The 22,549-nt window shown below is 34.7% G+C and overlaps 1 protein-coding gene across 1 annotated transcript in view; it reads left to right on the top strand.

Moving 5' to 3' along the window:
* Positions 1-207: 207 nt before the first annotated feature.
* EPHA6 (EPH receptor A6) overlaps positions 208-22,549 on the top strand; it is a 1,023,649-nt gene continuing 1,001,307 nt past the window's right edge. Inside the window, exon 1 of the mRNA XM_036242820.1 lies at positions 208-613. Within this exon, the coding sequence (XP_036098713.1) occupies positions 232-613 (382 nt within the window). The 5' untranslated portion in view covers positions 208-231. The remainder of the gene's footprint in view (positions 614-22,549) is intronic.

Below are 22,549 nucleotides of genomic sequence, written 5' to 3'. Positions count from 1 at the left end.
GCCGTCTCACAGACACTGCGCCTCCTCCGTTTTAGGCTCCGCAAGTGCCTGCTTCTGTCCGGAGAGGCGCTCGGGCCGCCACACCTGGTTGTCCCTCCCCCATCCCCTGCGTGAGGCACCCTCCCCCGCCCCTCGCATCCCTCCCCCAAACCCCAGCCCGAGCTCGCTCCTGCGCGCGCGCTCTCCCGGGCCCAAGTGAACAGTCCTCGCGCGAGCGGGACACGGTGGTGGATGCAATTCCGCTCGCCCACAGCCGCCAGGAGCTCCCTGGCGCCGCAGGCAGCGTCCCCCTCCGAAGCAGCTGCATCTGTACCTGGGCAGCCTGGACCTTCGTGCCCTGCCCCCGGGGCCTCGCGCGGGGGGCGCCCCGGGACACCCCCTGCAGGCTGGGTGGAGGAGGAAGAGGAAGAGGAAGAAGACGTGGACCAGGTCCCCTTTCCTATCCAGAACACCTGGCTGCGCTGCTGCCACTTCTCTTTAAGGGGGAAGAGAGGAGAGCCCGGGAGAGCCATGGGGGGCTGCGAAGTCCGAGAATTTCTTTTCCAATTAGGTTTCTTCTTGCCCCTGCTGACAGTTTGGCCGGGAGACTGCAGTCACATCTCGAGCAACCAAGGTAAGGAACCGGGCAGAGAAGCAGAAGGGGGCGGGAGGAGGCGGGAGGAGGCGGATGCTCAAGGACCAGTGCTCTGAGGACCAGGCATTGGTCTCCTACTGCAGGTAACTTCATCCCGGGATAGGATGCTTCGGGCTCGCCCACGAGGTGTCCAGGATGCCCCCTCACCAGAGCACCCTATCCACATTGGCCAGAACGGGAGACCTGACTAGCTGAGGTTTCCGCTGCTTCCAAATGAGCCTCGGCAGCATCTGAGTGCCACCACTGGCGGCCGCGGGACCGCTCTAGGCTGCCTTGTCTCCACAGGCCAGTCTTCCTGGCACACGTTTACTGGAGACTTCTGCTCTTGGTGCCCGCTCCTAGCTGGGTAAAGTGTAGGGTCTCACAAGCCTTCAGGAAAGCAAATCGCTTCTGCTCTACGCTGTTAGCAGGTGCCTCCCGAACTCTGCCGCCCTCACCTCTCCGCAGCAGCCCCTTTGCCCCTTCCAGACTGAGTGTAGTACACTTGCTTGAAATAATTCCTAGACCAGTTGCCCACAGATCTGTTTATGGTTTCGCTTTTCTTGTGCGCACAAGGGGGTGAAGAGAGATAAGGGTTAGTGTGAGTATCCTATTCCTAAAATCCAGTCTCTGGCAGATTTTTTTTTTAAGGAATGCTGTTTCAGTAGGTTAAGTGGTAAAATGAAGGTGAATAGTGTGTGGAAAGTGAAAGTCAAGATTACACAATGGAAACCATAGAATTTTTGAATTATTTTCTTCTGTTAATGTTTATGAGATATATCACTGGATTTGCTATGATTTTTAAAAGATCTATAAAAAATATCACCTACACAATCCAAATCCTCTAGACTTCACAGCGAACAACCATAAAAGTTTTCTAGCATGTACCTGACTGAATGCTCTCATTGGTAATGTGATGACCACCAGTAATGTCACCTGTTTGTCACACTTTTCTAGAGACTTCAATTATAAAACTTCAGTTATAGTTACTATTTGACATACAAGGCCTTGGAATAATTTACAGATATAAAAATGGAGGTCCGATTGTGACATAAGAATGTGCACATTTTTGTGAGGGTGAGGAGGTTGAGAGAGAAGGCTGTAAAACAAATTTTTTTCTTGTCATAAACCTATATGACCATTTAATTTTATTTAGAAATAGTCATAATCAACAATTAGTTCTCATTTATACAATTTGTATTTTTGGCATATTTTCCTAAATATTTCTGGTTTTGTTTTTTACCTGCCAGATTGAAATGACAAATGCATACATAAATTTGGAAATCATACACAACCGTCATGCCTTTGAAGATGTATCACATAAGTGCCTCCTATAATGCCATTCTCTCCTATGGCCTATGGTGGTGTATATCTTCACACGTATCCCTCATTTGTTTTTAAGGGCTGTTGGCATTAAATATCAAAGGGGTAGTTAATTGAATCTAGCTGTGTGAAATAGATTGTTAAAAATAATGTAACTATTTACAGTCTTTTTGTATTTTAAGGAGAGAAAAATAATTTTTTATAATTGAAAAGTCAGATATTTATATTGTACTCTATGTTGGTATCTAGGGCTACTAAAAGAGAGGTATGCTTTAAGAGTCAAATTTATTAGAAGTATTTAAAAGTTATTTTCATGCAGTAGTTTTCTTCAATCAACACATATTTATTCATTAAGTGCCTATGAGACATCAGTAACCACCACAGGCCCTTGAGGATATTAACATAAGTAAAATACCTATCTGAATCTGCAAAAGACTAAAGTGCCATTCTACCAAAAGATGTCAGGTGTTAAAGTATGACCTTTCAGATATTAATATTAAATTAAGGACATAGAAAAGTTACTTGTTGACCTCTTGAAATAATTTATATTTGTTTATCTATTTTGATGACTTTCCCATACTTTTAAAATACATTTTACCTACAATGTTTACCAAATATATATAATTTATGGGTGTTTTTATTACTTAGCTTAAGTTAATGTTAGTGAATGAATATCACTCAGTTTACCCATCTATTAAGTAGGATCATTAAAGATAGTCTACTAAAAGTCTTAATTTGAATTTGTGTTAATATACTAAAAACACAGGCTGTGCCTAAGATTACACTTAGATAAAATAGTACCTTAAAAGCTAAGTTGGGTAAAATTTGGAGGAGTTCTTCAAAAGAAGATTAAAAAGAAAGTGTGCTCAGATGTTTTTCATCAGACACAAATTGTTGCTTATAAAATGCTTTTTATAGCCTAAGTCATAGTGATTAGAAATTATGCCTTATAGTACCTTGGAATAACCTTCAAAAACTGAAGTGATCACACTAATAGTTAATAAAGTCTCAAACTTCAAAATGTTATTTTTATGAACATTTGGGGAATATTTTCTTAATTTGTGGTTTCATAGATAACATGAATCAAAGTATAGCTTACCAGTTTTTGAACATTGGAAACATGGGACATTACAGAATTATAGTATGTATAAAATACAGAAAGATTAATGTAAAATATAAATTAGATTTCTAAAACGTAATAAATATCAGTAATATGATTAATAGTTCATTTCAAGAAAATGGTGTTCATTTTCCTAGTAACTTTTTGTCTTAAGAGCTAATGGAATTCATGTTTTATTTTTTAAATTTGTTATTTTATGAAGGGTAAAATTTTATTTTTATATTACTTGCCTACTGATTAAGGGTATTAACATAGCAGATTTTGAAAAGTTATTTATCTATTTTTACCAAATAATATAAAAGGATTTGCCTTCTTCTCCCCTCCTAGTTTTCCATACTTAGACTAGGTGAAATAATGATAATGGCAAAAAAGTGAACTACCTCATTTTTAACATGGTGCTTAACACGTTTCTAAGAGTAACTTGACTATAGGAAGCAATCTTTTCTCTTGTCCTTTAACTGGCTGCGAAGCTGTGCATTATAAAGACAAAATAAATCAATTTGACTGTCTCTTCCTATTACCCAACCTCCTTGAATTGATCAGAAAATAGGTTGCTTCCTAGATCACTCATCTGTTTAGTAAGTGAAAACATGATTTACATTCATATTTCTCTTTTTCTAATAATTTTCCCTGCAATTAAGATCATAATATTTATTAGATGTTGGTAATTTTTATTTTAAAATCACACACTTTTTCTTCTCAATAGATACATTTTTATCTCTGTACTGATACTTAGGCAAATATAAAAGTCTTGTATCATATGTAAGTAAGCATGCATATCAATTATAGTGGTTAGTAGCCACCAGGGGTTCATTTATTCAAAGATTACTCTGCTTTAGTAAGTAGTAGTGTGTATAGCCTGAAAGAGTTGATGGGTGTCTCAGGGTGTGGCTCCTTTTCCAAAAGCATCAATCACATAATCAAGTAATTCATCAAATAAAAATATGACTTGGATACAAGAATCTAGTGAGCTTATGTTACTATCAAGATAGTGTGGTTTTATCTATTTTTCCCCTCTTTTTTCCCCCAGGGAATTTAGTGACAAATGAGATCAGCAAAAAAGTAATCTAATTTATTAGTTTCATTGAATTTATTACTTTGAAATACATTGAGTGTAAAATTCACTAAGTTGTTTGTAAATACAGGTGAACATGTATAAGCAGGAAAATACTTGCTTAATAAAATTCGTAGCTGTAAGTAATGTTCACAAATTACAAAACTGAATGTTGTTCTTAAAGTAATATAAAGGAAGGAATTGAAAATTCTTTAGAAAGTCCAAGAGTGACCTTTACTGAAAATATTAAAAATGTTGTTCAATAAGGAAAACTGGGTGATTTACAAAGAATATTTCTAAAAGAATTTCCCTTAAATTCATTTTCAGGGATAAACTATTCATAGTTGTAAAGGTACAGGAAATTTTAATCATATGCCTTCATGTGATTAAAAACAACATGTAATGTAATTTTATTATACATTTACAAATTAAAATAAGTTATCATGTAATTAGTTGGTATGATTAGTATTTGAAGTAGAAAGATAAAATGTCATTAATATTCATTGATCATCTAAGTGTTTTCTCTGAGTTTGGGATAAGACTATATTTAAAAACTTTTTCTTGCAAAAAAAATATACAGTGTTTTTTAAGGCTCTCTTCTTCAAACTAAAAATAACATGAGTAAAGCATTTTTATTTGGATTTTCTTAAGAGAAAAAATATATGTCTAATGGTACAAGATTAAAGTAAAATTTAAATTACATAATTTTACTGTTTTTATATCTTCAACCTTTTCTATAAAGAATTTGTGTTACTTTTATGTTAAAAAATTAAACATTATGAAAAAATATTAGAGTAGAAATTTGTTTCTTCATTAATCATTGCAAGTATAAACTACCTAAGTATAAAAGGCATCATAGATTTCTTGTATTTCCTTCTGTCATTCCTCATTCCTTATCACAGGCATCATATCTCAATCATGCTCATTCTGTTTCTCTCTTCACACACAGGTACTTCTAACTATATACGTCGTTTGTTCCAAATGGTGAAAGAATAGATCCTGTTTCACACTATACATCAACCAAACCCCTACAGTATTAGAAGTTTTTCATTGTGTTCTTGACTCAACATTTTATGAAAGTATAAATATGATGGAGATCAATACATATAGTTAAGTGATCAAAATGGATTGAATTTATCCAGTGTACATTGTCAATCATGTAATCAAACTAAGTTTACCCAGATGTTCATATATCTACAGTATTATTTTTAAATAAAATGTATTGTATTATTTAAGGTGTGCAACATATGCACTGTATCAGCATTCTGATCTACTTACAATTTCATTAAACTGCCACTATTTCTTCAAACATGGAAATTATATTACTTCTGCTTTTGGATTATTTTATTAAGTATTGTTTTCTATTTAATATTTGGTTGATGGAGAAAAAAGGATGAGGCAAACATTGTTCGTGCTTCATGGTATTTCCTTCTAGTAAGGAAGACTGACCAAAAACAAAAAACAAAAAAAAACCGGTAAAATGATAAAAGTTCTTGGATATTTGTGTAAGAAACAATAAAGGCATTGAGATAGAGAGTAAGAGGAAGATGTGCTATTTTAAATGTGATGGTTGGAAAGACCTATCTGGGGAGGTAACAGTTAAGATACATTCTGAGGGAAGAGAAAGAGCTCATTGTAGAGTGGGAAGAAGTGTATTCCAGGTAGAGGGAACTGCTTGGACTAGGACCTCGAAGGAAAATGGTCTTGGTATATTTGGAGGACTGAGTCCAGTGTGACTGGTGTTTGCTGAGCAAAGAAGAGAGTAGCTTGTTAGTTGTGAAAGATAGTCAGGGTCCATACCCCACAGAGAAGGAAAGAAGTCATAGTATGGAGTTGTGTTTTAATATTATTCTGGGTAAAATGGGAAGCTATTGAGATATTTTAAGTAATTTTTTTTTTATCCTCACCCTAGGATATTTTTCCATTTTTTGTACAGATAGAGTGGGAGGGAGAGAAAGGAAGGGAGAGAGAGACAGAAACATCGACGTGAAGGGACACATCGAGTGGCTGCCACTCGCACGACCAACCAGGGCCAGGGACAAACTGCATCCGAAGTACGTGCCCTTAGCGGGAAATGAACCCGGGTCTCTCTGGACCGCAGGCTGACGCTCTAACCGCTGAGCCAAACCGGCCATGGCTATTTTAAGTAATTTTTAAGAGCATTATGGCTAGTACACAAAGAGATCGGAAGATGGCAAGAGTAGAATTAGGGGTCTATTGAGATTGTCCAGGAGAGAGGTTATGGTGGCTTGGCCTTGATTAGTAGAGATGTGGAGAAGAAGGATTTGATGTATATTTTGGAGGTATAATTTATGGGATCATCTTATCCTTACAGAGAAATAAATGTAGATATTCAATATTTAAATCATTTTTCTTATGGAGCCCAAATACATTTTCTGTTGTTCCCCATATAAGTGACCTTGCTATATAATTATTGATAATAAATTGGGCATAGGAGGGATGGAGTGAGTTGTCCATTTTCCATTTTATTCAGTTAAGACTATGATTTAGAATATAATCATTTTGCTATTTTAACTGTTGTACATAATGTACACTCATTGGATTAAAAATGCAATTTGTTAATGTATTTCTGACTTGATAAGTTTCCATATATAGTTAGATTTTTTCAGAATGGATAATGGCACAAGTGGGTGGGGACATCTTCACAGAGCAATATAGTAATCCAACTGAGTCTAGTTTTTAGCTAACAGAGCAAAATTTGGAAGTTTGGCTGATGTGCCAGTTTTATTCATCCCTATTATGGTCAAATTACTGTTACTAAAAACAAAAAAAGATCTAGGTGATATTAATTATAAAATAGATGCGTTGCCCTGGCTAGTTTGGCTCAGCAGTTAGAGCGTCCGCCTGCGGACCAAAGAGTCCTGGGTTTGGTTCCCGCTTGAGGCACGTACCTTGGTTGCAGTTTGTCCCTGGCCCCATTGGGGTCATGTGGGTGGCAACTACTCGGTGTGTCTCACTCACATCGATGTTTCTTTCTCCCTTCCTCTCTCTTTCCCACCCTATCTGAAGATAAATGCAAAAAAAAAAAAAAAAATAGATGTGTTTTCAGGTATTTTCCATTAGTCTTCTTTTCTTTCTGCATTTGTTTAAATGAAGAAAAACAAATAAAGGTTCAGAAAGCATGTAAGAGACCCAGAAAATAAGATTTTGGTATATATGATGTTTTTGGTAACAAGGATAAAGGAAAAAACCATTAGGTTTCCCACTAACTAATAGTAAATTGCATGTAATTTTTAAAATTGCCCTGACCAATTATTCATTACTTTGGATTGCCTTTAATAGTACTATAGGAATGCAGTTATTAAATATATAGAAGGATCAGGTCCTAACTTCAACAAGTCATATATACTTAGTGTATATTTAGAAAATTCATACTCTGGAGATGTCTCATTTAAACTTTCCAAATATTCTTAAATATATATTCAAACATAGTGAATCTAACAGCTTAGTGCTTAGACAGTTCTGGAAAAATACTACTTATATAATTATTCCCTTTGGTAAACATTATGAGTTCTCATGGGATATACAATTTTAGTTTTCAATAATAAATATTCTAAAACTGAATGAACTATCCTTTTAACAGATATTTACTGAAGGCCTACTATTTGATAGAAACTGTACTGACCATATGTAAGGGTTGAGGAGAACTTTCCTTCCCAGAATAGTTTCCTTCCCAGAAAGTGAAGAGTTTCCAGTCTCCCTCCAGATCCAACAGAAATTTTTTTTCTTAAAACTAGATCCACAATCAATGAGAAAAAAATTTAAAAACACATTTGTTAAATATGATAATACGTAACAGTATTGGTGATCAACCCTCATAATAGAAAATATTTATGTTCCATTTATTTGAAAGTAATATCTATTCGTTACATTTTATCTCTGAGTTAATATAAGTCCCTCAACAGTCACATGTTAAGCATCTTGTTTGTGCTATGTCATTAGGCTACAACAGTGATTATCATATAATTTCTGTTCTTCAGAAACTCAGCCTGCTCTGTTGATATTATATATCTTTGAGTGACTGATATTTACTCTTTAATTTCTTATTTTTTATAAGGTGAAAAATTTTATAGTAAATTAGACCATGTGGGAGAAAAGGAGTAAAGAAACACTATCAACTTTTTGGTGTTTTTTTGTAAAATTGAATTTTCTAATGTTAGATTTATAGATGGGTATACATTTTATTTAATTACATGAACAGAAAACATAAATAAGCATTTTAAAAACATTCATGTGTAGAAAATAAATATTTCACATGGTGTAATGCCTGGCATTCCATAGACTGAGATGTGGAGTGAACTTCAAAGAATAATGGACTGGCTTATTCTGGTTTATTTAAGGTGTGTTAATTATTAAAAACAGTAATTCATGTTGAAAGTGCAAGTTTCCAGTTTCAAATACTACCAAACATACCTTTAATTGAACTGGGAATAGAATTGTGATGAAAGTGTGAATTTTTGTACATGTCCTAAAAAATACATTCAACTACTTTCCTAGTAGTTGAGTTCTTTGGCCTTTGGTAACCTGTACATGGTGGAAATAGTTGAAAACGCTAGGCTTTTGCTCCTATTTCATCTCTTAATTTCAGGTGTAAAAGTCATGCTTACTTCTTTTTTAGAGTTATTTTCCCTTTTAAATTACATTTATTGGAGTGACATTGTTTAATAAGTTTATATAGGTTTCAACTGTATATTTCTATGATACATGATCTGTATATTACATTGTGTGCCCACCACCCAAAGTCAAGTCAATTTCCATTACTCTGTAGTTGACTCATTTATCCTTTACTACCTCCCCACCTTCCTTCCCTCTGGTAACCACTATATGGCTGTCTATGAGTTTTTATTTCTTTTTGTTGTTTGTTCATTTGTTGCTTTCAGTTTTATATCTCACATATGAGTGAAATAATATTGTTCTTTTTCTATCTGACTTATTTCACTTAGCATGATATTCTCAAGGTCCATCCACGTTATTTCAAATGAAGTATTTCATATTTTCTTATGGTTGAGCAGTATTCCATTGTATATATATGTACCACTTCTTCTTTGTCCAATTATCTATCAAAGGATGCTTCAGTTGTTTCCAAATCTTGGCCACTGTGAATAATGCTCCAATGAACATGGGAATTCGTATGTCTTCGCAAATAAATGTTTTCAAGTTTTTTGGGTAGATACCAAGAAGAGGGGATGCTAGGTCATATGGCGACTCTATTCTTAATTTTTTGAGGAACCATCATACTGTTTTCCATAGTAGCTGTACCAGTTTAAATTTTCACCAGCAGAGAATGAGGGTTTCTTTTCCTCCACAACCTCTCCAACACTTGTTATTCCTTGTCTTGTTGATAGTAGCCATTCTAACAGATGTGAGGTGGTATATCATTGTAGTTTTGATTGGCATTTCCCTATAGCTAGTGAAGTTGAGCATCTTTTCTTATATCTGTTGGCGATTTGTATGTCTTTTTGGAAGAAATGTCCTCTGCCAATTTTTTTTTATCCTCACCCAAGGACATTTTTGCATTTTTCTTGAGATAGAGCGGGAGGGAGAGAGAGAGAAACATCGACGTGAGAGAGACATATCAAGTGGCTGCAACCCACACGACCCCAACCGGGGCCAGGGACAAACTGCAACCAAGGTACATGCCCTTAGTGGGAACCAAACCCAAGGCGCTCTGGTCCATGGGCTGGCGTTCTAACTGCTGAGCCAAACCGGCCAGGGCGCTCTCTGCCCATTTTTTTAAATTGGATTGTTAGGTGTTGAGTTGTATGAGATCTTTATATATTTTGGATATTAACCCCTTGTTGGAGCTGTTGTTTGCAAATATCTTCTCCCACTTCGTTGGTTGCCTTTTTGTATTGTCGGTTCTTTTTCTGTGCAGAAGATTTTCAGTTTGATATGGTCCCATTCATTTATTTTTGCCTTTATTTTTTTTGCCTTTGGGGTCAAATTCATAAAATGTTCTCTAAGAACATTTAAGACCCAAGTCCATAAATTTAGTATTTATATTGTCTTCTATGTAATTTATTATATCAGGTCTTATCATTATGTCTTTGATCTATTGAGTTAATTTTTGTGTGTGGGGACAAACAACAGTCTAGTTTCGTTCTTTTGCATGTGGCTTTCCAGTTTTCCCAGCCCTATTTATTGAAGAACTTTCTTTTCTCCATTGTATGTTTTTGGCTCCTTTGTTGAAAATTATTTGCCTATATACATGTGGTTTTATTTCTGGGCTCTTAATTCTGTTCCATTGGTCTGTGTGTTTGCATGCTTACTTTTTGATATAGAATAACATCTCCTTAGAAACTCCATTTTTAGGAGGTAGAAAGAGCTAATCAATTATTTTGCTCTTACAATTTTAAGTATCTCTGTACATATTTGGAACTGATAAAAAGTACGCACTATATGTAAATATTTATATATATAATTTATTCATGTATTTAGTTAATCTAATAACAGTAGAGTAATTATTCTTTCAGGTTGACTGTAGTATATTACGATACTTATATTTTGTGGCACATAAGCATTGCAAAGAAAAACATGTTGTTAGATAGTACATAGCATGCAATATCTAGGATAAGAAAAAGCACTTACCCACTGTTTTTTAAAAATCAGTGTATGGAAATTTGCCTACCTATTATCATAGGTATATTTGAAGCAAGTTAATAAAGAGGAATATTTTGTATACTAGGAAATAAAAAGGCATTACATTAATATATTATAAGTAAGAATAATCTAAAATTAATTCAAATGATTACTCCCAAATTTGACTTAAATTACATCTTAATATCTCCTTAATTTTTAGTTTAGTGGAAGAAATTGTTTTCTTATGTTGCTATAGGGTGATATTTTAATATTCCTAAAGATAATAGAAATTAAGTGTATAATTAATTAAACTATGTAGAGGCCAATAAATAAGTTATCTTAAAAATTGTTATCTCGCCCTGGCCGGTTTGGTTCAGCGGTTAGAGCGTCGGCCTGCGGTCCGGAGAGACCCGGGTTCGGTTCCCGCTAAGGGTGCGTACCTCGGTTGCAGTTTGTCCCCGGCCCTGGTCAGTTGTGCGGGTGGCAGCCACTCGATGTGTTCCTTTCACATCGATGTTTCTCTCTCTCTCTCTGTTCCTCTCTCTCCCTCCCACTCTACCTGAACAAAAAATGGAAAAATGTCCTCGGGTGAGGATAAAAAAAAAAAAAAAAAATTGTTATCTCATGCAAATTAAAACAACAATGAGGTATCACCTCACACCTGTCAGAATGGCCGCCATCAACAAATCATCAAACAACAAGTGTTGGCGAGGGTGTGGAGAAAAGGGGACTCTAGTGCACTGCTGGTGGGAATGCAGAATGGTGCAGCCACTATGGAAAACACTATGGCGTTACCTCAAAAAATTAAAAATTGAACTGCCATTTGACCCAGTGATACCACTTCTAGGAATATACCCTAAGAAGCCTAAAACACCAATCAGAAAGAATATATGTACCCCCATGTTTGTAGCAGCACTATTTACAATCGCTAAGATCTGGAAACAGCCCAAGTGTCCATCAGTAGACGAATGGATAAAGAAGCAGTGGTACATATACACAATGGAGTACTGCGCAGCTGTAAGAAAGAAAGATCTCTTATCCTTTGAGACTACATGGAGGGACCTTGAAAGTATCATCCTAAGTTAAACAAGCCAAACAGAGAAAGACAAGTTTCATATGATCTCACTTATTTGTGGAATATAATGAACTTAACAGTCTGAGGAATGGGGTAGTCCCAGAGACGCAGAAGCGGGGTACAGACTGACAATCCCCTAAAGAGGGGGGTGGTGGGGGAGAGATAAACCACAGAACTTATATGCATGTATGCATAAACAGTGGACATGGACAACAATCTGGGAAAAGGGCAGGGAGGGAGGGGAGGGGGAATCAGTGGGGGAAAAAGGAGAAACATCTGTAACAAAAATTAATTAATAAAATAAATAAAATGAAATAAAAAAAATTGTTATCTCAGACAACTGAAATTTATTTAAAATATAATGAGGTAGCTATAAACATACTGAATGAAAGAAAAACAGGGATGGGAAAAAAGCTGAATTGTGGTACTATTTTAAAAATGAATCTGTTTGGTTAAGGAGTCTCTCTTGTTATATATATCTAACAGTATTCTTGGTTAGATCCCTTAATCTCTGCAGGTATAGAAGTGTTCACTGATGACAAGCAATCTTAGCTCAAACTTTTAAAAAAGAAACATTGCCCAGCCTGTGTGGCTCACTGGTTGAGCATCAACCCACACACCAAGAGGTCTCCGGTTCAATTCCTAGTCAGGTACAGGGCCCCAGGTTGTGGGCCAAATCCCTGGTGGGGGACATGCAGGAGGCAGCCAATTGATGTTTTTTCTCATCAATGTTTCTATCTCTCTCTCCCTCTCCCTTCCTTTCTACCTAAAATCAGTAAAGAACAAATATTTAAAAAATAAAATAAAATAAAAAAGAAAACACCAAACATTTCCTTTCACTCCCCCTCTGTATTTAGAGTATACTCAGATAATATTTATCTTGTGAATGCAAGTGAAAATAATTTGTAGTTGCCATTAAGTGTGATGGGAAATAGCTCAGCAAACTAGTAGAGAGCAATGAACAAAATTGTAAGAATTTTGTCAGTTTTTAAAATTAAAATCTGTACTTTGATCCACTTGTTAACAATTAGTATAGTGCCTGAATCGAAAAAACAAAACAAAACAAAAAACAGAAGAGTATAATAGCCAGGAAAATTTTAGAATAATAGAACATTTAATGAGGAAAGTTTACTGTTACCTTGGCTATTTTATAAGCTCAATTTAATGAGAGAGCAATCAGAAAGAGATCTCAATTTTTAATCAGAAAAAGAAACACAAAATTTCAGAAGTGTATGTTACTGGTATAGCACATTGCTTATCATGGTTTAAAGTAAAAATTAAGATGCTCCAATTTTACTGTTATTTTCATGACACTATATTAGGGCAAAAACATACCTGTTGTATAATATCTTACTATCTTAGAGTTTTATAGTATAATAACTTAATTTTATAGATTGGAAAAACTATAGTTCATTCAGGTTATTACAATAACACTTTGGTAGTTTGTTTTAAAAGTTTACATGTATAAGGGCCTTTATACTATTCACTGTAGCCAGAAAAGAAAAGGAAAAAAAAAAAAAAAAAAATATATATATATATATATATATATATATATAGTGCTTTAGATTATTCAAGAGCCCTCTTACCCAGTAAAGCAGAATTAATATTTAAGAATTTACTTTAAAGGTTACTATTCTAAACGTTTAATATGCTTGTTAAAGCTAAGTGACTTTTTTTTTTCTCTTAAAAATGTTACTGAACATTTAAATCAGATTAAATTGGTTAGCCTTTTTCTATTATAAAGTTCTCATATTTTTATTGCAATGTAGCTGTAGTTACCTTTGGATTTTTGTTTATTTATTTTTGTTTTTGTCATTTAGATATAATAATTTTAGTTTTTAATATATATGGTTTATTTATGTATAATTTCCTAGAATTCTCAAACTTCTTAAATAGTAAATGTATATTGTTTTAACAGTCATCTTTTTATTTATTTTATTATATATATATGTTTTAATTATTTACTTATTTATTTTTAATTTATCTTTATTGTTGAAAGTATTACAGATGTCCCTCCTTTTTTCCCCCCATTGATTCCCCTCTCCAGCCCCCCTTTCCCCACACTATTGTCTTTGTCCATTGGTTATGTACATATGCATATAAATTCTTTGGTTTATCTCCCACCGCCCCCTTCCCTCTGAGGTTCCTCAGTCTATTCCCTGCTTTCATGTCTCTGGGTCTGTTTTGTTTATCTTTTTTTTTTTTTTAATGAAATTTATTCATATCAACTGTGTTATTGCACTGTGCTGGGCACAGGCAATACAGACAGGCCACTGCCTGGAATTTCTGAGAGCTTTAGATTTAACTGATGAGGCTATTCATATGTGAGTGAATAATTAAAAATTAATTTATATATAAAAGCAATATGGATTTAGCTGTTTCATAGATAAATTCACATCTATGAACTATTGCTTATAGAGATGAAAATATAAAAATACTGTTTTCAAGAATCTAAGTATTGATATAAGGAGACACAGGAAAAAAAATATTCATTCAGTGTATTGGCCATGAATTTGTATGACTGCTATAAATGAAATAAAATCTTTCCACCCACTCCACTCCACTCCTCACCTTAGGACAATGTTTTGAAATAGAGGAGATATACCTGCAGTTAAATATTACTGATATAGCAAATATAAAATAAAAGGAAGTAATATAAAATTATACGAACAAATAAGCATGAGTTACACATGAAAAATGACAATGAGTCTCACATTTATCAGGATACATCATCATGAATATATGAAAATAATAAGATAATTAAAATGAATGACTCTTGCAAAGATCTCAATTTTAAGTTACTTGTAATTAGTTATTTTGCACTTAAAGATGAAAACATTCTGCATATAAATAAAAATAACTATCCAAGTGAATAATGTCTTAGATGGAACATAGAACTGTTAAATAAGTGATATGGCTTAGCTTATACATTAAAATTGTTATCATATTCTTTAAGAAATATTTTTAATGATAGTCGCTGCTTTTAAAAATAAAAACAAAATCTAAATTTTAATGGAGTATATGTTTTGTCTGCTTATTTTTACCTTTAGTTGAAGGTAAAATTGGCAATACCTGAGTGGTTTTAAATATTTTACATTGATTTAAAGATTAAAAATGTTTCTATAAGTTCTTTAACATCTTTTCACATGCTAATTTCTTGTTTGTTGTTATTCTTTCTTTCCTAAATCTATTAAATATTTGTTTTAGGTAGTGTTTCATAAATTTGAAATTGCTGGTATTATTTAATATTTATCTTGGGAAATTAGGTAAATTACTATATGATAGATCCTGTAGTTTATGTTTGAGTAATGTGCTTGTCGAAGCACAGAGAGATAGAAATTGCTGTCAGAACTTGCTATTTTTAAACACAGAAAAATCAATAGCAGATTATCCATGATTAGCTGTTGACATTTAAATTTGTACATTTAGAATGTCACAAAGCTCTGAAAAGTACTAATTTAGTTTCTAAAATACAATAATATTCTTATTTTCAAATCCATCATTTTATGGTCCTCATCCTTCCTCTAATATAAATATGTATTTTTTAGAATTAATTGAAATAATTACAAATCTCTTGATGAGCTGGATTTTAAATAGTTGATTAATTGAAAAAATTATAGATCTGCCAATAAACCAAATGGATTGCTCATCTTTTTGCCTGTATCTAGGTTTGTTGTTATTATGATCATTATTATCCTAATGTAGGCATTATTTCTAATTTATGAAAATAAAAATAAGCTATATTATGAATATATTAATATATCAATACATTTCTCTTTTAACTATTATATAATACCTATAATATGGTAGTTTATTGCTATGTCATTAAAATTACTTTAATTCTATGCCAGACTGTATATGAGTCTTTAAAGTATTTTCTTCCACAGCAGATGATTTACCTAGGATGTCAGAATCTGTTGTTGCCACACCTTACTAGGTTGATGATGTTTTCTGAGGTTTGATATTTTAATTGTAAAAGGTTGTGATTTCATATACACCTCACTGCAGGCAGACGGCATTTACTATAATATAGATCCTGTTTTCCAAATACACCACTAGCTTGATTGAAAGTTCTGCTTCTGATTTGGCACCAGATCTAGGAAGCTTGTATGGTACCTACAAACTAAAGGAACAAATTACTAATTTTCTCTCTAACATATTTGTCTCTGATATACTTATTGTCCAAGCCAAGAATATCTAGTTCAGTGCAGTTGCTTTCAAATTCTGATATTAACATTTGCCCTTAATTTTGTTCCATTGTAAACGTAGGGAATGTTTCATGTGGATTGAACATTTTAAATTTAATCCTTTAGCTATTCTTAAATTGGAATGATTATGATTTTTGCTTTTCTTGTAACTAAGTTCTTTTTATACTGCTTACATATGTCACCTTAATCTCAAGTATTTCCCCAAATTGTCTTTTAATATGTTTATTACTATTTGGATATCAAGATGGACTTCAGCCTCCAAATTTTCACACTCATCATTTTTCACCCCTCTTGAGATTTAGTTCTGATAACTCATGCTCATGCACACACTGATGCCTAGGCAGTTGGGAAATAAAATGTCCCCAATCACTCTAATACTACTATACCAATGATAAGCTCCCTGCCCAAAGGTCAGTTGTGGAATTTCAATGAATAGAACTTATTCTGAAGTGTGGGTTCTTACCTTCCAATTTACATTTATATCATCCCAATCACTTGCTTAACATTTATATGAACAAGAATGACTGATACATACCAAGTTACAGGTGAAAGAGGGGAGAGAAAGGTAGGGTCAAGCATAAGAATGTTTACTATTTGGAAAGGAGCCCACTCAAAAGCAGGTGCATGTAGCTTTCCTGAGGTGTAATTGTATCTTGAATCTTTGCACACATTCAATCTTATAATACTGTTTAGCTCTGAAAAACATCTCCTTGGATGGAAAAAGGTAGAAAGCAGTTGAAAGGGGATTGAGAATTTAAGTAAGAAGTAAAGCTAAATCTTTAGTTGAGAGTAAGGAAAATTCCTTCTCCAGCTATCATTTTGCAACACAATATTTTTGGAGTTTACAATTTTATGGGATGATGTCTGTTTGTCTTTTTCTCAGCTTAGTTTCTTAGTTGTTTCTTTTTTAACATGTAGAGAATCTTTGCAAATCCTATTTAACTGTATTTTCTAGGTATCTTATGGCTTCAGATTAATATAACATGCCTCAGAGGATACTGTGACAACAAATATTTCTTTTTAAGATATAAAGTATTCTAGAAAGCAATTAAGCAGAATGTTGAAAAATACTCATACACTTGAATCCATTAATTCCACTTTCATGAATTTAAATTAGTGGGAAACGAATTGATAAAGACAGGCCAAGATTTATATGCAGGGATTTTCATCTCAGCTTTATTTTTAAAACTGAAGAATTGGAATCAAAGTTAATGTCCCCAAATAGAAAATCTTCTTAGATAACTTCCTTTATTTGGAAAAGTTTCTTGAATAAGGGCATGGGTGTGGCACCAACAGGAGTGCCCGATTTCTCTGTTACCAGAAAGTGGAAAAACTTGTTTGCTACTGAGAGAGAACATGAGATGGTAGGAAAATGAGGAAAGAATGCTTTCAAAGAGGTGTCTGATGGAGATTCTGGGATTAGTTGAGAGTAGCCAAGAGGACAGTTTAGAAATGATGGTGACTGTTGTTCTATTTTGTGTTGTTTGTATAACTAAGATGTTAACCTCTACCCCACCCACCATCATCACCTCCAAAATTTATCAGTCTGTTGTACTCCAGAAGAATAAGAACATAGAAAACAGGAGTAAAAATTCTCTAAGAAAAGAAAACCAGTTAGACCACCCCTTCACCCCACAAAAAATTCCTGAAGATGTAAGTTTAGCTATTAGGTAAGTGGGATTCTACAGAGACTTCACTCTTGATGTTCATAGGCTGTTCAGAACAGCAGCTGGATCAGGAATTCTGTCATCTGGTCCTAAAATGAGTTCCTAATCTTCAGAGGAGGCAACATGGATATACTTAACATGACAATATTACCATACAAAATTTCCAGAGGGCAAAGAATTAAAAAGAAAAAAGAAAAAATATAAAGAAACATAGTCCCATCTATGTGTGCTCTTTCTCTTACCAGGAAACACATGTCAAATGTACAAGTGGATTTTAGAGATGGAAGAGTGAAAGTGGTGACTTTAACACTGTGGAATCCAGTTACATATGCTTTAAATACACTCACTTTACCATCATTTATATGAATACCTAGAATGGCTTGGCCATCTTTGCTTCTGAAAATGAGCCCTGAGCCCTGGCCTGTTTGGTTCAGCGGTTAGCACATCAGCCCATGAACCAATGAGTCATAGGTTCAATTCCAGTCAAGGGTACATACCTCAATTGCGGTTCTGTACCCTGCCGTGGTCAGGTTGTTTGGGAGGCAACCAATTCATGTGTCTCTCTCACATCTATGTTCCTCTCTCTTCCTCTCTCTCTCTTTCCCTTCCTCCCACTCTATCTGATGATAAATAGAAAAATATCCTTGGGTAAGGATTAAAAAAAAAAAAAAAGAGCCCTGGATGGTTTGGCTCAGCAGTTAGAGCATCAGCCCACAGACCAGAGTCCCGGGTTTGGTTCCCGCCAAGGGCACGTACCTCGGTTGCAGTGTGTCCCTGGCCCCAGTTGGGGTGGTGTGAATGGCAGCCACTCGATGTGTCTCTCATATTGATGATTCTCTCTTCCTCCCTCTCTCCCTCTCTCCCTCCTGCTCTATCTGAAGATAAATACAAAAATGTCCTCGGATGAGGATTAAAAAAGAAAAAAAAGAAAAGGAGCCCTGAAAATCAAGTGTTTGGCCATAGTTTCCAGCCAAACGGAAATGAAAGAGTATCTTAGCAAAAGTGAAGGAATAGGGCTCTGTCTACCTTCATTGACCTCTTTCATGGATGATAAACTATCTCATGCCCCAACACCTCAATAGCTCTGTCATACTGAGCTTTCCAACACATTTTGCAGTGACAGCCCCAGTCCTTGACTCTCTTTGCTGCTTTATATCCTTCCAAGAGCTGACTACATTCTACCTGATTTTCAACAACCAGAAGATTTATTTTGATCATGTGCTGTCGCTCACAGATGAATCTCTAGCAAGGGTATATTTTGAATGACAACATTTTCAGATTTGGAGAAATTTTGAAAAATAATGACTCTACAAACGGATTGGAGTCACCAGGGTCAGGAAGTAGATCCCTATGTTATGTCATAACCAAAGCTTCAGGCTCAGATTATATTTATTGGTGGTATTTTGGAGGTTGGAAGCTATTCTAACACAATGCCTTTATGATTATACAATAAAGCACACTGTGGCATGCAGACCACTTTATCTTAGGCTAATATGTGTAATCTGTTTATCAACAATGCTTTTTGCTAAAAATTCTTTTTATTTTATTGGACCATTGCTTTCACATTTGGCAAACTTATAAGGGGGAAAAATAAGCCCACATTATTTAGAGAGGAAGGAAAACAATTAAATACAATCATTTTCTTTTAGCCCAGGCAGTTTGTTTTCTGTCAGTAATCTGCTCTCCAGCACCGTGTGATGCTCCCTTCCCAATAAAATGTACTAGAAAGAGCTGAATTAGGAGTCTGTGTTTTTTAGAAGTACTCAGAGGAAAAGAAGGGTTGTCATTTGCTTGCTCTCCTGTTCATGGAAACTACTGATAATTTTAAAACATTTTGGTATTCAACAGTTAATGTGTATTTCTTCTGAAAACTGAGAATATGGCAGTACATGGTAGTATAAGAGCTATCTTCCAGTCTCATGGGGAAATACAGGTAGTCTGATTCTTGCTCCCTTTTTCTTTTCAACGTTCTAATTTACGAATTGAAGGCCTGCATTAAATACTTATGACTGTAATACATAGGAAATGAAATATATTTGAAATAAATTTTGTAAAGCTTGCATTACTGAATTTTCTTTAAAAACATTTTTAAATAGTGTACTTGGCATTATTACTATAGCTCTTTATTTATTTTTTAATTCTCACCCAAGGATACTTTTCTATTTATCTTCAGATAGAGTGGGAGGGAGGGAGGGAGAAAGAGAGAGAGAGAGAGACATCCATGTGAGAGAGACACATTGATTGGTTGCCACCTGCACGACCCTGACCAGCACCAGGACCGAACCTCAACTAAGGTATGTGCCCTTGAGTGGAATCAAACCTGTGACTCTTTGGTCCACTCTAACTGCTGGGCCAAACCGACCAACTCTACTGTATCTCTTATACCTTTTAACAGTTATTTCCCCTTTGACCTAATACTTACTATATGTCTACACACACGCACACACACACAATCTGAAACACCATGCATTTGCTTTATAAACTTGAGTATTTGTTTTTTTTACTAATGTGCAGTGGTTACATAATTCCAAATATCTCATTTCAGTGCTGTAATTAAAAGAACTATAATTTTCAAGTGTGAGTGCCTTTTTATTTTTTTCTACTGTATTTCAGGTCATACTGCATTAAGTATTCCAAATTTAACTGTTTGAGCCTGTAGTTTTTAGGAAAATCTGTTCTAATTTAAGTTACAAAGAAGTGGATAGCATCTTGATGCTTAAGGAGGAAAAACTTGTACATGTTTTACATTCAGCAGCCTATACCATTAATGCACATATAAAAATGTATCTCTAGTTGATGGAGGATTTGACATACTAGGGAAAAGTAATGAAGGAAACCAAATGCTTTTCAACTGTGTATATAACTTTAATTCTACTGCTTTACCTTTTTTTATGCCACACCTCTAAGGTGAGTAAAAGCATAAATGACTACCCTTGTTTTACTAATAGAATGTATAGGGATGTTAAGTTACTTGGCAAAGCTGATAGGACAAATTAGTAACCACAAAAGAAAAAGAAAGCAGGTGTTAAGCTTGTTATATCAGAGTATTTTCTAAATGGGGAAGAGAATTTCAGCACTTCTACATTATTAAAAATGCAGATGTATTAAATTTAATATCTTGAAACTTTTAAAACATAATCTGTTCTCTTATAAATAGTCTGTTTTAAAAGAATAGCGTAATTATATAAAAGAAATCTTTATATGGAAGAATTTGTTTCCTGGATTGTACAACTTTATTAGAAGTTAATACTCATGACTTCTTGTAATGTCATGTTTACTCTCACATTCTTTTTAAATATAATTTTTGAGGCTATAAGGCTCTTTATTATGTGCTTTTGCATCTGTTTGTTGACAAATTTACCCTAATATATTTAAACTGTGTTAGGCACCATGCAAGCAGTCTTGATTAATGAAAAATAATAACAATTTAAGTAACTAATGAGAAATTGTACAGTTTGAGTCTTCACCCCCCTCAGTTTCAATCTAAAATAGAAACTATCAAGTCTTAGTATCTATAATAATTTATTTTTTATTATTTTTAAAATTTATTTTTGTTACAGATGTTTCTCCTTTTTCCCCCACTGACACTCTCCTCCCACCCCGCCCCCGCCCCCCGCCTTGTCCCCAGCATTGTTGTCTATGTACATTGGTTACGCATACATGCATATAAGTTTTATGGTTTATCTCTTCCTCTCACTCTACCAGCTCTTCTGAGGTTTGTCAGTCTGTACCCTACTTCTATATTCTGGGTCTATTGTGTTCATCAGCTTGTTTTGTTCATTATATTCCACAAATAAATGAGATCATGTGATATATATCTTTCTCTGATTGTCTTGTTTCATCTAGGATAATACTCTCCAGGTCCCTCCATGTCATGTCAAAGGATAAGAGATCTTTCTTTCTTAGAGCTGCGTAGTACTCCATTGTGTATATGTACCACAGCTTTCTTATCCACTCATCTACTGATGGACACTTGGGCTGTTTCGAGATCTTAGCTATTGTAAATAGTGCTGCTATGAGCATAGTGGTACATATATTCTTTCTGATTGGTGTTTCAGGCTCCTTAGGATATATTCCTAGAAGTGGGATCACTGGGTCAAATGGAAGTTCAATTTTCAATTTTTTGAGATAACACCATATTGTTTTCCATAGTGGCTGCACCAGTCTGCATTCCCACCAGCAGTGTACTAGAGACCCCTTTTCTCCACAACCTCTATAGCACTTGTTGTTTGATAATTTGTTGATGGCAGCTATTGAGACAGGTGTGAGGTGATACCTCATTGTTGTTTTAATTTGCATCTCTGATGATTAGTGACGTTCAGCATTTTTTCATATGTCTCTTGTCCATTTATATGTCCTGTTTGGAGAAGTGTCTCTTTAGGTTCTCTGCCCATTTTTTAATTGGGTTCTTTGTCTCCCTTTTGTTGAGATTATGAGTACTCTATATATTTTGGAAATTAACCCCTTATCTGATGTGTCATTGGCAATTATGCTCTCCCATATAGTGGGTTCCATTTCTGTTTTGATGGTTTTTGATGGTTGTTTCTTTTCCTGTGCAGAAGCTTTTGAGTTTGATGTAGTCCCATGTGTTCATTTTCTCCTTTGTTTCTGTTGCCTTAGGTGATGTATCAGTGAAAATTCTGCTGCATATGATGTCTGAAATTTTGTTGCCTACATTTTCTTCTAGTATTTTTATGGATTCATGATTCACATTTAAGTCTTCTATCCATTTTGAGTTTATTCTTGTGTATGGTGTAAGTTGATGGTCTAGTTTCATTTTTTTTTTTTTTTTTGCATGTAGCTGTCCAATTTTCTCAACACCACTTATTAAAGAGGCTGTCTTTATTCCATTGTATGCTCTTGCCTTCTTTGTCAAATATTAATTGAGC

Source organism: Molossus molossus, unplaced genomic scaffold (genome assembly GCF_014108415.1).
Source record: "Molossus molossus isolate mMolMol1 unplaced genomic scaffold, mMolMol1.p scaffold_m16_p_5, whole genome shotgun sequence".
Taxonomy (NCBI): domain Eukaryota; kingdom Metazoa; phylum Chordata; class Mammalia; order Chiroptera; family Molossidae; genus Molossus; species Molossus molossus.
Note: the sequence above shows the minus strand (reverse complement) of the source record. Positions and strands in the feature narration are given on the sequence as shown.